Genomic DNA, 13,653 nt, shown 5'->3' with positions numbered 1-13,653 from the left:
CCTAACTCTCGCGAGATCACGTTGTGAAGTGATTGGTCATTTAATTATCCTGATGAAGGAGACAGTGGTCGCTGAAAATTTGATCTCTGTAAATTGTGTATTGGAATAAAGTTTAACGTTTTACAATGATTACTACCAACACAGATGAACTTTCATGATAACATGTATATTAGCCTCTACCAGGCTTCGGGAGGTGGTAGGGAAAGAGTAGAAATCGGCCAAATAGAGAGATAACATGCCAGGGGAGTTGGTCTGCAAGGAGCGGCAAACTGCTCTCTCCAGCAGACTTGTATTTAACCTCCTTGAGCAGATCAACTCCCCTAGCATGCTCTATTTGGCCAGTTTCTACTCTTTCCCTGCCGCCTCCCGAAGCCTGGTAGATGCTATCTATATATATCTTACTATAACGAAGAGCCAAACAGTTCGATTACATCTGTAAAGCCGTATTTATCAATCCGTATGCTAACTCTAATAACGAGTACATGTATATGGTCTATGGGAGCACAGATGCGAGATTTGGGGTCTATCTTAGCGTCTATATGTATTCGTGAATAGTTTCATCAGGTTGGTAAGACACAGAGTAAAGAGAATCTTTTTACACAACCAAGTCTTTTATTCAGCCAACGTTTCGTGACCGTCTGTCACCTTCCTCAGGGCAATTCTGACTGGTTCACATCGTATTGCAGCACAGGTGTTGTATATTTGGGAATACTCTCCAAGCAGAGGTTGATGGTGGAAGATCGTTTGCTTTTTATATATGGCCCTTTTTTGTTGCTACCACTGGTTACAGACTGGCCAATTTAATACTGTCTTACCCCCACCAAAAGATCTGCTTGGAGATTAATTTGGGAATGCATCTATAGCAGTGACACCTGTGCTGTAGTGCAATGTGAACCGGTCAGAATTGCCCTGAGGAAGGTGACAGACGGTCACCGAAACGTCGGCTGAATTGGTTGTGTAAAAAGAGTCTCTTTACTCAAACAAACAAACAAACAAACAAACAAACCGTTCCCCAGGCAGCGGCACGCGCACCAGCGGCGGGCGGAGGAGACGGAGGACCCGCCGGACCTACAGAGGGACGTGCAGCAGAGACACACGCCGCCGCTCCGGTCCGAGGAACGAGACCTGGGGAACGAGGACTGGGCAGACGACGATGACGTCACGTACGAGAACTGATCCTTCTGTCTCAAGGCCTCACTAGTCTCTACCAGACTAACTACGCTGGCTATATATAGGAGAATATTTGCTAGGGTAGTTTGGCCGCCTTGTAGGTTTGACTGGCCGCGGAGGGAAAGAAACTACCTCCCCGCGGCCGGACTCCCTTAGGCCAATTTTACTCTCTTTTTGCCGAATTCTATGATCCGTATTCCCGTATAGGAAGGCCTGGTGGAGGCTAAGGCCACACTGACATATTCTCCAAGCAGAGGTTTGGGGTTGGGCTTATCTTTGGTCTTCGCTAGAATGTACACACTGTCAGACACTGATATTCGTCTGTGTACATAATAATTATAAAATGTGTTACTGCAACATTATGAAACTGCAACATTATGTAACCCAACACCAGTCACCATGGTGACAGACGTCAACAAATCATGTCATTGGCCAGGTCAGAGGTTAGTGTTTGGAACAGAAGAGGAGGAGGAAGAAACTGAGTAAAAACAATATGTTTTCCTTCGGTAAACATAAATACAGATTAGGCCACACTAATTTAATTTCTTGGTTAACGGATTCGCCCGCTTCATTTTTTTCTGATTTGCAAATAAAAATAAACATTCAGAATCATCTGCAAAATGCTCATATTTTACCCTGAACAGTTGAAAACAGTCCTTTTCATCCTAGTTGTTACAGTTATTCCATCTTTCAATGCAGGGGTGGTCATTAAAAGTTCAAAATTCATTGTTTGAATTTTGAAATTTGTTGACTTCATGGCTCCTATCGTACCATTTTGGGCCATTATAGGATGCCTAGGCCTGTTTTTATTCTTTTTTTTTCGAATTATTATTTTTCTAGAAAAATCTGTTTACCAAGAAATTAAATTGGTGTGGCCTAAACAATAGACAAACTACACATTAGAGCTCTTTCTAATTATTATCATTATTATGATATATAAGACGTTCATTCCACTTGTTCCTAACTACATGTACCTACCTAGTACCTACATGTACCTAGTCCCATGACCGACACTGGTCGTCGGTGGGACAAGGCAGACTTTCTAACTATCTACAGATTACTGCGTTTTCATCTTCCCCGTCTGCTGGATTTTCTCCGTTTTCCTTTGTGTCGAGGTTGTTCTTCATCTATTTGTCCCACAGTCCTGTCTAACTTGTAGACATAACAATGGTATCTTCTCTGTGGGCTTCTCACAATGTGAACCAGTGTGTCCAGATCCATGGAAATGGTATGATCACATGTCTGAAAAGAACAATACAGATTCTTCTTTAAAACTTGTACGCAATCTTTGAGATGTACATGTAATTGTGGATCAGGCATCAAAGTTTAGACATCTCTGAAAGACAATACTTACAGTACTTGATGGATATCTTTATTAATATGTTCTTTTTTAATGGCAATTAGAGAAATAAATCTCCATTTGAGGCATAGGCTGGCTTGTACAAAAATGTATGTTATTGAATATTTTTTCTGGAGAAGAAGATGAAGAAACTGTGCAAAAAGGATGATTTCTAGCCTCCTTCGCAGTCTTGTTGGGCTTCTGCGTTATTATTCTCTGAGCGACGCGAGTATTATGCGGCCGCGAGGGACGATTTGCTGCAGAGTGAGTTTTTGCCACGGAGAGAAGGTTTCGCGCTCCGGCAAGAACTCCCTTGGCAGCAAATCGTCCCTCACGGCCGCATATTACTCGCGTCGCTCAGAGAAAAAATAACGCCTACACCCAACAAGACTGCGAATGAGGCTAGATGATTTCCTTCTTCAACATAAAATGAAAACAGAGCCTAAGGGTAGAGTGTATGAATTGGCCACTTACCAATTATATATAATAATACATATTCAGAGATTGAACTGAAATGTGTGTCAGTTTGATTGGTGGGACGTTACTTTAATCACGGACGTTCAACATGGTTATGTCTATTCAAAACACGGCAGACGTGAGCAGAAATTCAGTGAGGCACACATCAACACAACATGCTGCAGAGCAAGGCACTGGTTCTGTTACTGTTACTGGCCTCTACTTATGTCCTTCTTGTCCCAGTCCAACCTCTAAACGTATGGTGCCCATTAATTAGCTGTGCTCCTGTAATGACACCACCTTTAACATGTACATGTCCCCACGAACAAGCACAGGGCGGCATTTGCAGCTGGGTAGGACATGGAGGAAGGACCTACAGATTCAGAAAATGTCTCGACACCGTCCCGACTGGCTTTGGCGAGAACACGCGGCAAATCTGCATCTACCATCTCCGCCCCTCCACACTCATGGAAGGGTCTTTCCCCAACCTCTTAGGTCTCGTCCACTTGCGGATTCAAAAGTCGAACGTTTCTGCGATACAGGCTGGGGCATTTCGAGGTCTGCGATCACTGGAAAGTCTCGATCTGAGTGACAACCAAATCTACGGTCTAGGTAAGAATCTCTGGTCTAGGTATCTATTTATTCACATTCTTTGTAGGCCATTGTCGGACTTCGGTGCCGTAGAATATTCAAGTAGGCTGTGACTGAACCAGATGCAGAAAAATTGATCTACATGTAAGACAGCCTTGGAAATAACTTTACAGCCCTTTATTGATTCTGGCTTATATCTTGTTGCCCTGGGAGATTTTAGACATAACAAATATTTTAATCTGTCTGCTTTCAAATCCTTTGTTTCATATATTTACAAACTAGAATTGAACATTGCATACAAACAAGATAAAGTACATATTAAACATAAGGGAAAATGGGAAAATTTCAATACTGTATTTTCTGGTTAAAGATAGGTACATGTAGTAGGTAACTAATAGATATATACTATTAGGTAATTTGTGATCTATTCTAAAGGATAAATTTGTGATCTATTCTAAAGGATAAATGATATGTTTTCGGCATTGGGGTTGCTAAACGGTTAATATTTCTGTTTCCCAGGTTTATTATAATAAAATTATTTGTTTTGTGGTACTACATGTGTCAGTTATATATTTGTCATGCTTTTTTGTTCATTTACAAAACTCAAATAAAGAAAGATTTAAAAAAAAGACAGCCTTTCCTGTAACAAGAGTTTCCTGGACAAGAGTTTCCTGGACAGCCTTTCCTGGACAAGTGTCTTGTAAGACACTTGTCCAGTTATTCCAAAGATGCCCTGACACAGTTACGTTTGTAACCAGACAAGGATTTTTACATACAAATGTGGTCGGGCCCTAACTTGATCATGAAAGGGAAAAATTCATGACTCGATAAAAGAATGGCTCCATGCCAAGCAAGTTTTTCATTTTTCATCTGTGAACTGTTTTCATTTCGAAGTAATGGGCAGGGCTATGGGATTGGCTTGTCGAAAAGATTATTCTACTTGTACTAATTCTTAGACTATTGTATTCATGTCATTGACATCGAATGCTTTAAATTTCATTTATTTAGAACAGCTCTTGACCAGCTTAATTGTTTTGATGATTTGGCCAAACTATGAAAAATAAAATCATATTAAGGCACTAATAGTTACATGTATGGTAGGACTTCTTTCTCAAAGGCATATGTTTTTAATGGTAACCTTATAGTTTAGGGTGAGACTCAGTGTTTTCCCTTTTGGAAGGGTTGTGACTTTTACTTGAAAAATCTAGGTATCAGGCATTGCAATTTTCTTTTGTACTCTTATACTGCAAAATGAATGAACTTTATTGCTTGACAGTTGTACATGGTACAATGTATGGCATTGATGACAATTGAATGTGAACAACACAATCAAGTCTATTCTAAGAGATTACTAGTATTACTACAGGAATATGAATGTAAACGGCGGATGACATGATGTGTGTTAGGCGTTACTATCTGTTACAATACTTTCTCTCTTTTGTAGTGCACTGCATATGTATTGGCCTAAAAATGGGATGCATGTACTTGGACTTGAAGTCAACATAATTTCCTCACGTCCGCACGCAATGTGACTTGCTTTTTTTTCCTATTCATTTCCTGCACGCAACGTGACCAATGTTTTTTTCGATGTGATCATCTCCTGCGGGCAATCTCACTTAGGCCACACCAATTTAATTTCTTGGTTAACGGATTCGCCCGCTTCGTTTTTTTCTGATTTGCAATAAAAATAAAAATTCAGAATCAACTGCAAAATGCTCATATTTTGCTATGAACAGTTGAAAACAGTCCTTTTCATCCTAGTTGTTACTACAGTTATTCCATCTTTCAATGCAGTGGTATCATTAGAAGTTCAAAATTCATTGTTTAAATTTTGAACCAGCCTGGTGTGTTGACTTCATGGCTCCTACCGTTACCATTTTGGGCCATAATAGGATGCCTAGGCCTATCTTTTTTTTCGCCCGCCCGCTCCATTATTTTTCTAGAAAAATCCGTTAACCAAGAAATTAAATTGGTGTGGCCTTAATTTGTCTGAACACAAGTTACTGCCACATGGATACAAACCATGAGTCACCCTGGGGGGAAAACTACAAGAGTTATAACCACATATTTTTTAATTTTCAGGAGGCCTAGCCTGATGTTTTGTATTTTCCGTTCCATGCCATTGGAATCAATTGATCAAAAACAACAAATTCGAGCTAAACAAGCTACATAACATGACAAATATTTTCTAAGAAATAAGCCAAATATGCATGATGACTGCATTCATTCTCGTTTAGGCCACACCAATTTAATTTGTTGTTTCTCGGATTTGCCCTGTCCATTTTTTCCTGATTTACAAAAACAAAAAAGATTTTAGGTTCTGAATCAACTACAAAATGTTCAATGAAAGATATATTTTGGCCCCAAGGGGTTGAAGAAAGTCCTTTTCTTCGTAGTTGTTTAAGTTTTTCAATGTAACAATACAACTTTCATTAAAAGTTCAAAATGTATTGTTTTAATTATAAACCAGCCTGGTATGTTGACTTCATGGCTCATATTGTAACATTTCCTGCCTTCATGGGGTGCCTTAGCTTTTTTTTCTTTTTCATTTCGCCCTGTCGCCTGGTATTTTTTCTGGAAAAATCTGAGAAACAACAAGTTAAATTGGTGTGGCCTTATTATCATTTTCTGCTCTCCTCTCAACTCTCCTCTCTTTGCAGAGTCGGACACGTTCCTTGGGCTCCAAAACCTACAGAAGCTCTGTCTCAACAAGAATGCCATTTCTGTCGTATCAAACCAAGCCTTCCGCGGCCTTCCTCGCCTTGTCTCGCTGGAAATAAAACAAAACCGACTGAGCTCTGTACCAGTCCATGCACTTCTCCTGCCCACTAGACTGAGGCGCGTCCACCTAGACATGAATCTCATCACCCTGATTGACCGCAAAGTTATCCAGGAGCTGCAGCACAACAAGTACGTAAAACCGAACCTACATCTTGGACACAATTGGTTGCGATGTGATCAGAACCTAGCTTGTTTCATCTGCAGCTTGCGACACCAGAGGGTGATCTGTTCTCCCTCCAGCCTGACTTGTACATCGCCTGCCCAGTATGAAAATCTCACACTGATCTCCATTCAGGAACACTTCTTCTGTCATCAGATCAGTACCGACAGGCCGCCAGAGGAAGCCAACACCAGCAGTTCCACAAAACGGGGGATCGAGGTCGTAAAAGATGACGTGGCCACCAGAAGTCCAACCGTTCCAGCTGAAAACTACTCGAAGGACACGCCAGCTTCACAGCATTCAACAGAGTTGGACCTCATCATTTATTTAGGGGGAGACCCAACTGACCACAAGAATGACCACAGCACGTACATACTGGCCATCACCGGTGCTGTATTTGTGCCCTTCCTCCTTGTGTTGGCTTCATTAGCGGGTTTGTTCATCTACAATCGCTGCCATGATGCAGGTTTGGTCGAGCCTGCTGAAATTTGCTCCCCTGGTGACACCGACTCTGCAGCATCCAACCGACCCAGCCCTGCCCAAAACCAGACATCAGGAGACTGCAACACCATCCAACCATATGCCGTGTCCTATGACGACGGACAAGATATCGAGCCCTATGCTGTGGGCTATGGAGACGAAGAAGAACCAGAGATCAAGCCGTATGCAGTGGCCTACAAGAAAGATGTCCAGGGGCAAAGCGATGAGTTGAGGATCCCCCTGTATGCAGCAGACTGTGCAAACATCCCGCAAAATGCAGGCAGCAATACAGAGTCTGCACAAAATGCAGAAGGCAATACAGACGCACCGCTGGAAAACGACGCTGACCAACAGGCAACGGTCGTCAAACAACCAGTTGTCCACCAAGAGACAAATTCTACACCACTGGAAAATGACAACGACCAACATGCTACAGTCGTCGAGCAACCAGTTGGCCAACCGGAAGCCCAGTCACTGCCCACGGAGCCAGAAGATGCGAAGAAAGAAGAGGAAGATGGCAACTCAACAACAAGCCAAGGCAACAGTCCTTATGAAGTGGAGGTTACCGCACAAAATAAGATTTCTAGTGCGAGTGGCATCTATGGCAACGGATCGCAGCCCATCGGCTCTGAAGAGAACAGTACACCTAATATCCTGTACAACAGATAGACAGCAAACCTTCAACGCTTTATGGAGAAAAACCAATGGACACTGGTCCTCCCCACAAGCTGCAGTGATGGCTGAAGCACAATTCAAGTCTCAGTCACTAAAGGACCTGACGAATGTAAAGAACTTGAACAAACTTTCTGTAACCTATTATATTGTGTGATTCAAAAATTAGCCCTTCATTCACTGTGTTCACATATCTCTGAGTCACACGATTGTAGAAGAGATTTTCAGTGTCAAAAACCAAAAAACATAAAAAACATAAAAAAACAAAAACCAAAAAACATAATTTTCAATGTCAAAAAAACAAAAAAAAAAACTAAATTTCATTGAGTTCTGTGTTTCTGTCATATACAGTCAGTCAATGTTATTTTATTAGTGAAGAAGAAAGCTGAGAGTAATCATAACATGTCATACATGTATCTAGAATATGTTTGTCTTAAAATTTAAACTGAAACTGAAACTGTTTATTCACATTGATTGGCAGTCAATATGCATTGCTTGGCTAAATTGCACAAGTGATTACATAATGATGTATGTGTCTATTGTGTATATTTGTATATGATGTCGCAATATCAGCTATCAACTGCCTGGCGGCAACATTGTATTGCCATGTTGCAATTTCAAATAAATAAATAAATGTCTAGTATCTAGAAAAATGTCAGATATTCTGAGTGAGGCTGATATTGTTGATGGCGAAAAGTGAGCAAATTCTTTCTGCTTTCAAAATGTTGTGCTTAGGCCACACCAATTTAATTTGTTGGTTCTCGGATTTTTTCAGAAAAAATGTGAAGCGACAGAGCGAAAAAAATAGGTCTAGGCATCCTATTATAGCCCCAAATGCTACAATATGAGCCATGAAGTCAACAAAAAAGGCTGGGTTAAAATTTAAAGTATAAATGTTGAACTCTTAATCAAACCACTGCATTGATAGATGGAAAAAACTATAACAACTAGGAAGAAAAGGAATTTCCTCAACTGTTGAGGGCAAAATATGAGCATTTTTGAGTTGATTCAGAACCAGAATCTTTTTTTTTTTTTGCAAATCAGAAAAAAATGAAGAGGCGAATCCGAGAACCAACAAATTAAATTGGTGTGGCCTTAATTACAGAATGATGAGTTTTAATTACTTAAGATGTAGGGAATAAGCACTTCACTTCTTAAATCAGTTGAAGTCTAAGCAGAATATGCAATTGAAGATAGTAGCTGCATACTAATCATACCACACTCAAATCATCTTTATAATATATGTCATGTAACTTTTGAATGGCTCTTTGGAGAACCTACCCAGTTGAATGATTTATTTTATAATGTATAAAATCAATGTATAAACTTATGATTAGCTTCCATGCTCTCCAACTTTGAAAGTACAATTAAGTTTACAACAATTATGAAATTTGGACATCTCTCAAAGACTATTAGTACACATACTTGTATTTTCATTAATATCTTTATCTTCTTTTTATGTGGCAATTAGAGAAATAAATTTCATTATTAGGAGGGATTGGCTGGCTTGTATGTTTTATTGCATCATTTTCTTGGGAAGAAGTAGAAGAAGAAACTGAGCAAAAACAATGCTTTCCTTCTGCGATAAACTTATTATGAAAACAGACCCTAACAAGAGAGAATCCTGGAAGACACCACACATCCCTGTAGACTGTTCCTGCCCCCAGTGGTTCAGACACCCTACAACCTATGCCGCCGTACGGGACTGAAACCACCACTCAGCAGATCAAATAGACACAAAAACTCTTTCATACCCAGAACTCTTTCATCAATGTAATGCCCGCAAAATCTTTGTGCTTGTGTTGTATAAATTTGTTTAATGTTGAGAGATTTTAACAATATCGGAAATTCGCTGTCTTTTTAAACTAATGGTATTTTAAATGTAATGTTTTTTATAAATGAAATGTAAAATCAACCTAATTTAATCTTGTTAAAGACTACAAAGTTGATTGCTTAATAAAGTTTACAAAGTTTATACAAGTTAAAAAAAAGAGTGTACATCTTGGGCTCTTACAATTCCAGGAAGTGGATAATCATATAACTCTTGTCTTCATTGCAGCCCTCTTTTACGTATAACATGCAGTGTCATTTTGTACTTTACAATCTCCAAGAACCAAGGAATTGAACTGCAATGGCCCAAAAAATAAGACATCAGCGCTATCTCACTTTAAATCTCATTCAAGTGCTGAGCTCTAGCACACATCCAGGATCATTATCTATTACATTATGTAAATATTGTACAATTATCATTTACATTATGTAACTAGAATTCCGAGACCTCATACCTCCATGAAATATGATCTTGATATGTAAGTGTAAATTTCTTCTTTAATTGTGCAAATGACCTCTGCATTAACATGATATATGCATCGTGATGTATGTTAACTTTTGATTAACTTACAGATGTCCCAAGTATGGCATTCTCATCATTCACCATTACGAAATCATAGAATTCCGCATTAATTATGCAAATTAGGTCATCATTTGCATAATTAGTATCTGTTGAAGTTCCGCCTGCCATAGGTTACATACATTACATGTATGTAAGTAGTATAATGCAAAACACTGTAATTATAGAATTTCCTCATTAATTATGCAAATAAAGTCCTCATTTGCATAATTTGCATTTAATTATGTACATCTCTCTCTCAGCTACCTACACACCAAAAATAATGAAAATATGTTGTTCCTGTCTGGACTTATTGGCTTTTGAACATTTTGCCAGAAAGTGCCCTGCAGTTCCAGAACAAGCCGCTAGGGGGCCCAAACTCATATGACTTCTTCCCAAGCACGAGAGCTACCTTCCATGAAAATTTCATGACCCTAGCATGTCCAGATCGCGAGATATAAAAACCGGAAGTTGCGCTGCAGTACCAAGGGAAGCCACTAGGGGGACCAAAATCTAATCATTTCCAGTTTTCGTCACACCCTACCAACACACCAAGTATGAAACCAATCCATCCAGGCGTTCTTGAGTTATCTTGTTGACCAACAGACGGACGGACAGACGGACAGACGGACAGACGGACGGACAGATAAACGCAACTGAAAATATAACCTCCATGACACATTTCATGGAGGTAAATATTGTACAATGAATGCAGTGGAAAATGAAATACATTTTGTTAGCCAGTGTCCTCACTATGAGACCGAAAGAAACAGATTATTTCAGACAGTTACAATAATTTCTCCATCCTTTCGTCATATAGAAGATCACCAGACTGCATTTCTACTAAGATCACAAAACCCAATAATTAGTTCTGCAGAATGTGGGACTATTCATTATCCACTGCCTTCAAAGAAGAAGTCGAACCCCATAATAGCTAGCGTAGTAGTAGAAGTAGAAGTTTTTTCCAGACAGTTGTTACCTGTCTCCTGTTACTGTATTGCAATGAGTATTATACTTGATTGTAAAAGCAATTAGCCTTCAGGCATGATTTTGCGAATAAAGTTTCTATATTTTTTTTATGCCTATCGGGGATAAAACGGCAAGATAAATTTTTGTGTGGATCAAAAATATTGAAAATCAATTTGTCAAAATTGAACTAGGCCACCCAGGTGTCCGAAGATTAAATAAATAAATAAAATAACTAAATCATAAAGAATATCATATAAAAGAGGCTCCAAACCAATTTCTTAGAGCAGAAACATATTGTTGACATTTTGTGAATAATAAACCTTTTACAGTTTTGTGCAAAAAAAAAAAACAACTTGAGGAAAAAAATGTTTGACTTAATGCAGAACAAGATCTGAAGAGTTTCCCCATACAGGCATCCCCAGAATGCAATGCTAAAATAGGGAGTAACCCTCATTTGCATATGACTGGAAGGCATCGGAATGATCCTGTTGACGTTAAACAGCTTGCTTTTCACTGTGTTTTGAGGTGTCGGGGCATTTTTTGCTCAACATTAATTAAATTACTATGGGTTGACTCTGAAAACAAATAGAGAATGATTTTTTTTAAATGTGTGGTTTATAACGTTATAGTTGTAACGCTATACTTATGCTGTAACGTTACAAACCACATGTTCCATGTTGAAAAGAACACTAAAACTTCATTCTCTATTTGCTGTCAGGTTGTCAGCCCCATAGCAATTTAATTAATGTTGAGCATAAAATGCCCCAACACCTTAAAACACAGTGAAAAGCAAGCTGTTTAAAGTTAAAACTTTTGATCCAACACAAAAATTCTCTCACCTAGAGCTTTCGACCAGTCACTCTGGTCTTCCTCAGTAGACTGACCCAGTGAAGCTTGTCACGTGGCTTCTTTGAAGTGTGACGTCAACACTGGGTCAAAGGTATCTGGTAGACGATGTCGACCCCCCATCGCGGTTCAATGTAGGGTGATGGGCCCTGATGTATATGGCTTCCTTCACCCCTCTCAAGAAATAGTCTTGTTCAGTGTCTAAAATCCTTACAGTGTCAAGTGAAACAAAATGTCCGGGTGACTCTATGTGGATGTGTTGAGATACCTCTGAACTGGCAGGGGTATTTTTGCATTTGCATTCTGGGGATGGGAAACTGGTGAATACACCTTACCTCGTCCCAAGCCTCCTCCAGCTCTACCCTGTTCAGCAGTGCACCAGTTTGGTTGTCATGGAGACAGACATGCCCCACCAGCTTGTCATCCCTCTGACTGACAGATGTCACTGCCAAGATGTCCAGGTCACTCTCATAGTCAACACCTTGGAGAGACTGCAATTGTTTTTTTTCAAGAAAGGACATGTCAAACTTGCTTTATTGAATATAATGCAATATACATGTATGTCATGCTCGTAGCCAGGGGGGGTTCGGAAGAACCCCCCCACAAGGCTCAAAGGTCCACTTTTTGGTCCACTTTTTATGTTAAGGTCCACTTTTTGGTCCACTTTTTATGTAAAGGTCCAAGATTTTTCTTGAAAAGATAGACTGGAATCGTAGAAAAACTGGTCCATTGGTCATTGATAAAAAATTAATCTCTGTTTTTTTCTTAAAGTTGAAATCCTCTTTCAAAAAAACGCATGAAATGCCATTTTAGAATGTTTATTTTTCAAAATTCCCCCAGACCCCCATAGGAACCTCGCACCTTCGGCGCTCACCTTGCGCCTACGGCAATCGAGGTCCCCTCAAGCAGTGGGAAGAACCCCCCCCCATTCAAAATCCTGGCTAAGGGCATGTATGTAATCTTGTTGTTACAAACTATTCTTCTCTTGTCCTCCTCAACTGATTTGAAGCATGATGATTTTTCAAGTACATGTAACTAGCAGTGCAATGTGGCTTTTGTATACTGGGTCATGATCACACCTACTCTTCTCGATAATTGTATTGTCACAGTGTTCTTTTACCTTCAGAGGTACATGGATGATGCCATGAACTCTCTCATACAACTCATAAAACTCTTTCAAGTCGTGCCAGGCATGGGCGTATGAACCCAGGCTGCTGGCTCCATGGAATTTGAACCAAATGTGGTGAGTGGTAGAGTGTGGAGACTAATACACCACATGGGCAGAGTTTAAATTAGGTTCATCATTACAGCACATTTTGTCGTGGCTTAGACTCAAGAGTTGCTTCTTTCCTTCCTTCCTTCTTTAATATTATACCAGTAATACATTTGTCATGTCTCAGAGTTGTTCCTTCCTTCCTTCCTACATTCATTCCTTCCTTCCTTCATTCATTCCTTCCTTCAAACTTACCTCATAGCAAGGGTCGGCATAGGCATCCAGTAACAGTCTCTTCACCTGTCTCCCTGAGGAGGTTAGGATCATACCATCCAGCTGTGTGGAAAGGGGGAGATCTATAAATTATCTATTTCCAGGAACATAAAAATACAACAAGTAATGTATATTAAATATAAACTGGGTTTTAGACTTGCCAGTGATAGCAGCAAGAACTTTTTTCTTTTTCTTTCTTTCTTTCTTTCTTTCTTTCTTTCTTTCTTTCTTTCTTTCTTTCTTTCTTTCTTTCTTTCTTTCTTTCTTTCTTTCTTTTCTTTCTTTCTTTTCTTTTCTTTTCTTTACTTTACTTT

General features: G+C 39.6%; 2 protein-coding genes across 2 annotated transcripts in view; one reads left to right on the top strand and one right to left on the bottom strand.

Moving 5' to 3' along the window:
* The window catches only part of LOC109479731 (neuroblastoma suppressor of tumorigenicity 1-like), a 14,931-nt gene extending 13,755 nt beyond the window's left edge, over positions 1 to 1,176 (top strand). Inside the window, exon 4 of the mRNA XM_019781720.1 lies at positions 1,021 to 1,176. Within this exon, the coding sequence (XP_019637279.1) occupies positions 1,021 to 1,176 (156 nt within the window). The remainder of the gene's footprint in view (positions 1 to 1,020) is intronic.
* Positions 1,177 to 1,977: 801 nt separating this feature from the next.
* Positions 1,978 to 13,653, bottom strand: part of LOC109480031 (DDB1- and CUL4-associated factor 17-like) — a 29,370-nt gene continuing 17,694 nt past the window's right edge. Inside the window, exons 13-15 of the mRNA XM_019782175.1 lie at positions 13,322 to 13,402; positions 12,189 to 12,344; positions 1,978 to 2,412 (exon numbers count right to left, since the gene is read on the bottom strand). Of these exons, the coding sequence (XP_019637734.1) occupies positions 2,239 to 2,412; positions 12,189 to 12,344; positions 13,322 to 13,402 (411 nt within the window). The 3' untranslated portion in view covers positions 1,978 to 2,238. The remainder of the gene's footprint in view (positions 2,413 to 12,188; positions 12,345 to 13,321; positions 13,403 to 13,653) is intronic.

Source organism: Branchiostoma belcheri, unplaced genomic scaffold (assembly GCF_001625305.1).
Source record: "Branchiostoma belcheri isolate BF01 breed outbred unplaced genomic scaffold, Haploidv18h27 scaffold5, whole genome shotgun sequence".
Lineage (NCBI taxonomy): Eukaryota > Metazoa > Chordata > Leptocardii > Amphioxiformes > Branchiostomatidae > Branchiostoma > Branchiostoma belcheri.
Note: the sequence above shows the minus strand (reverse complement) of the source record. Positions and strands in the feature narration are given on the sequence as shown.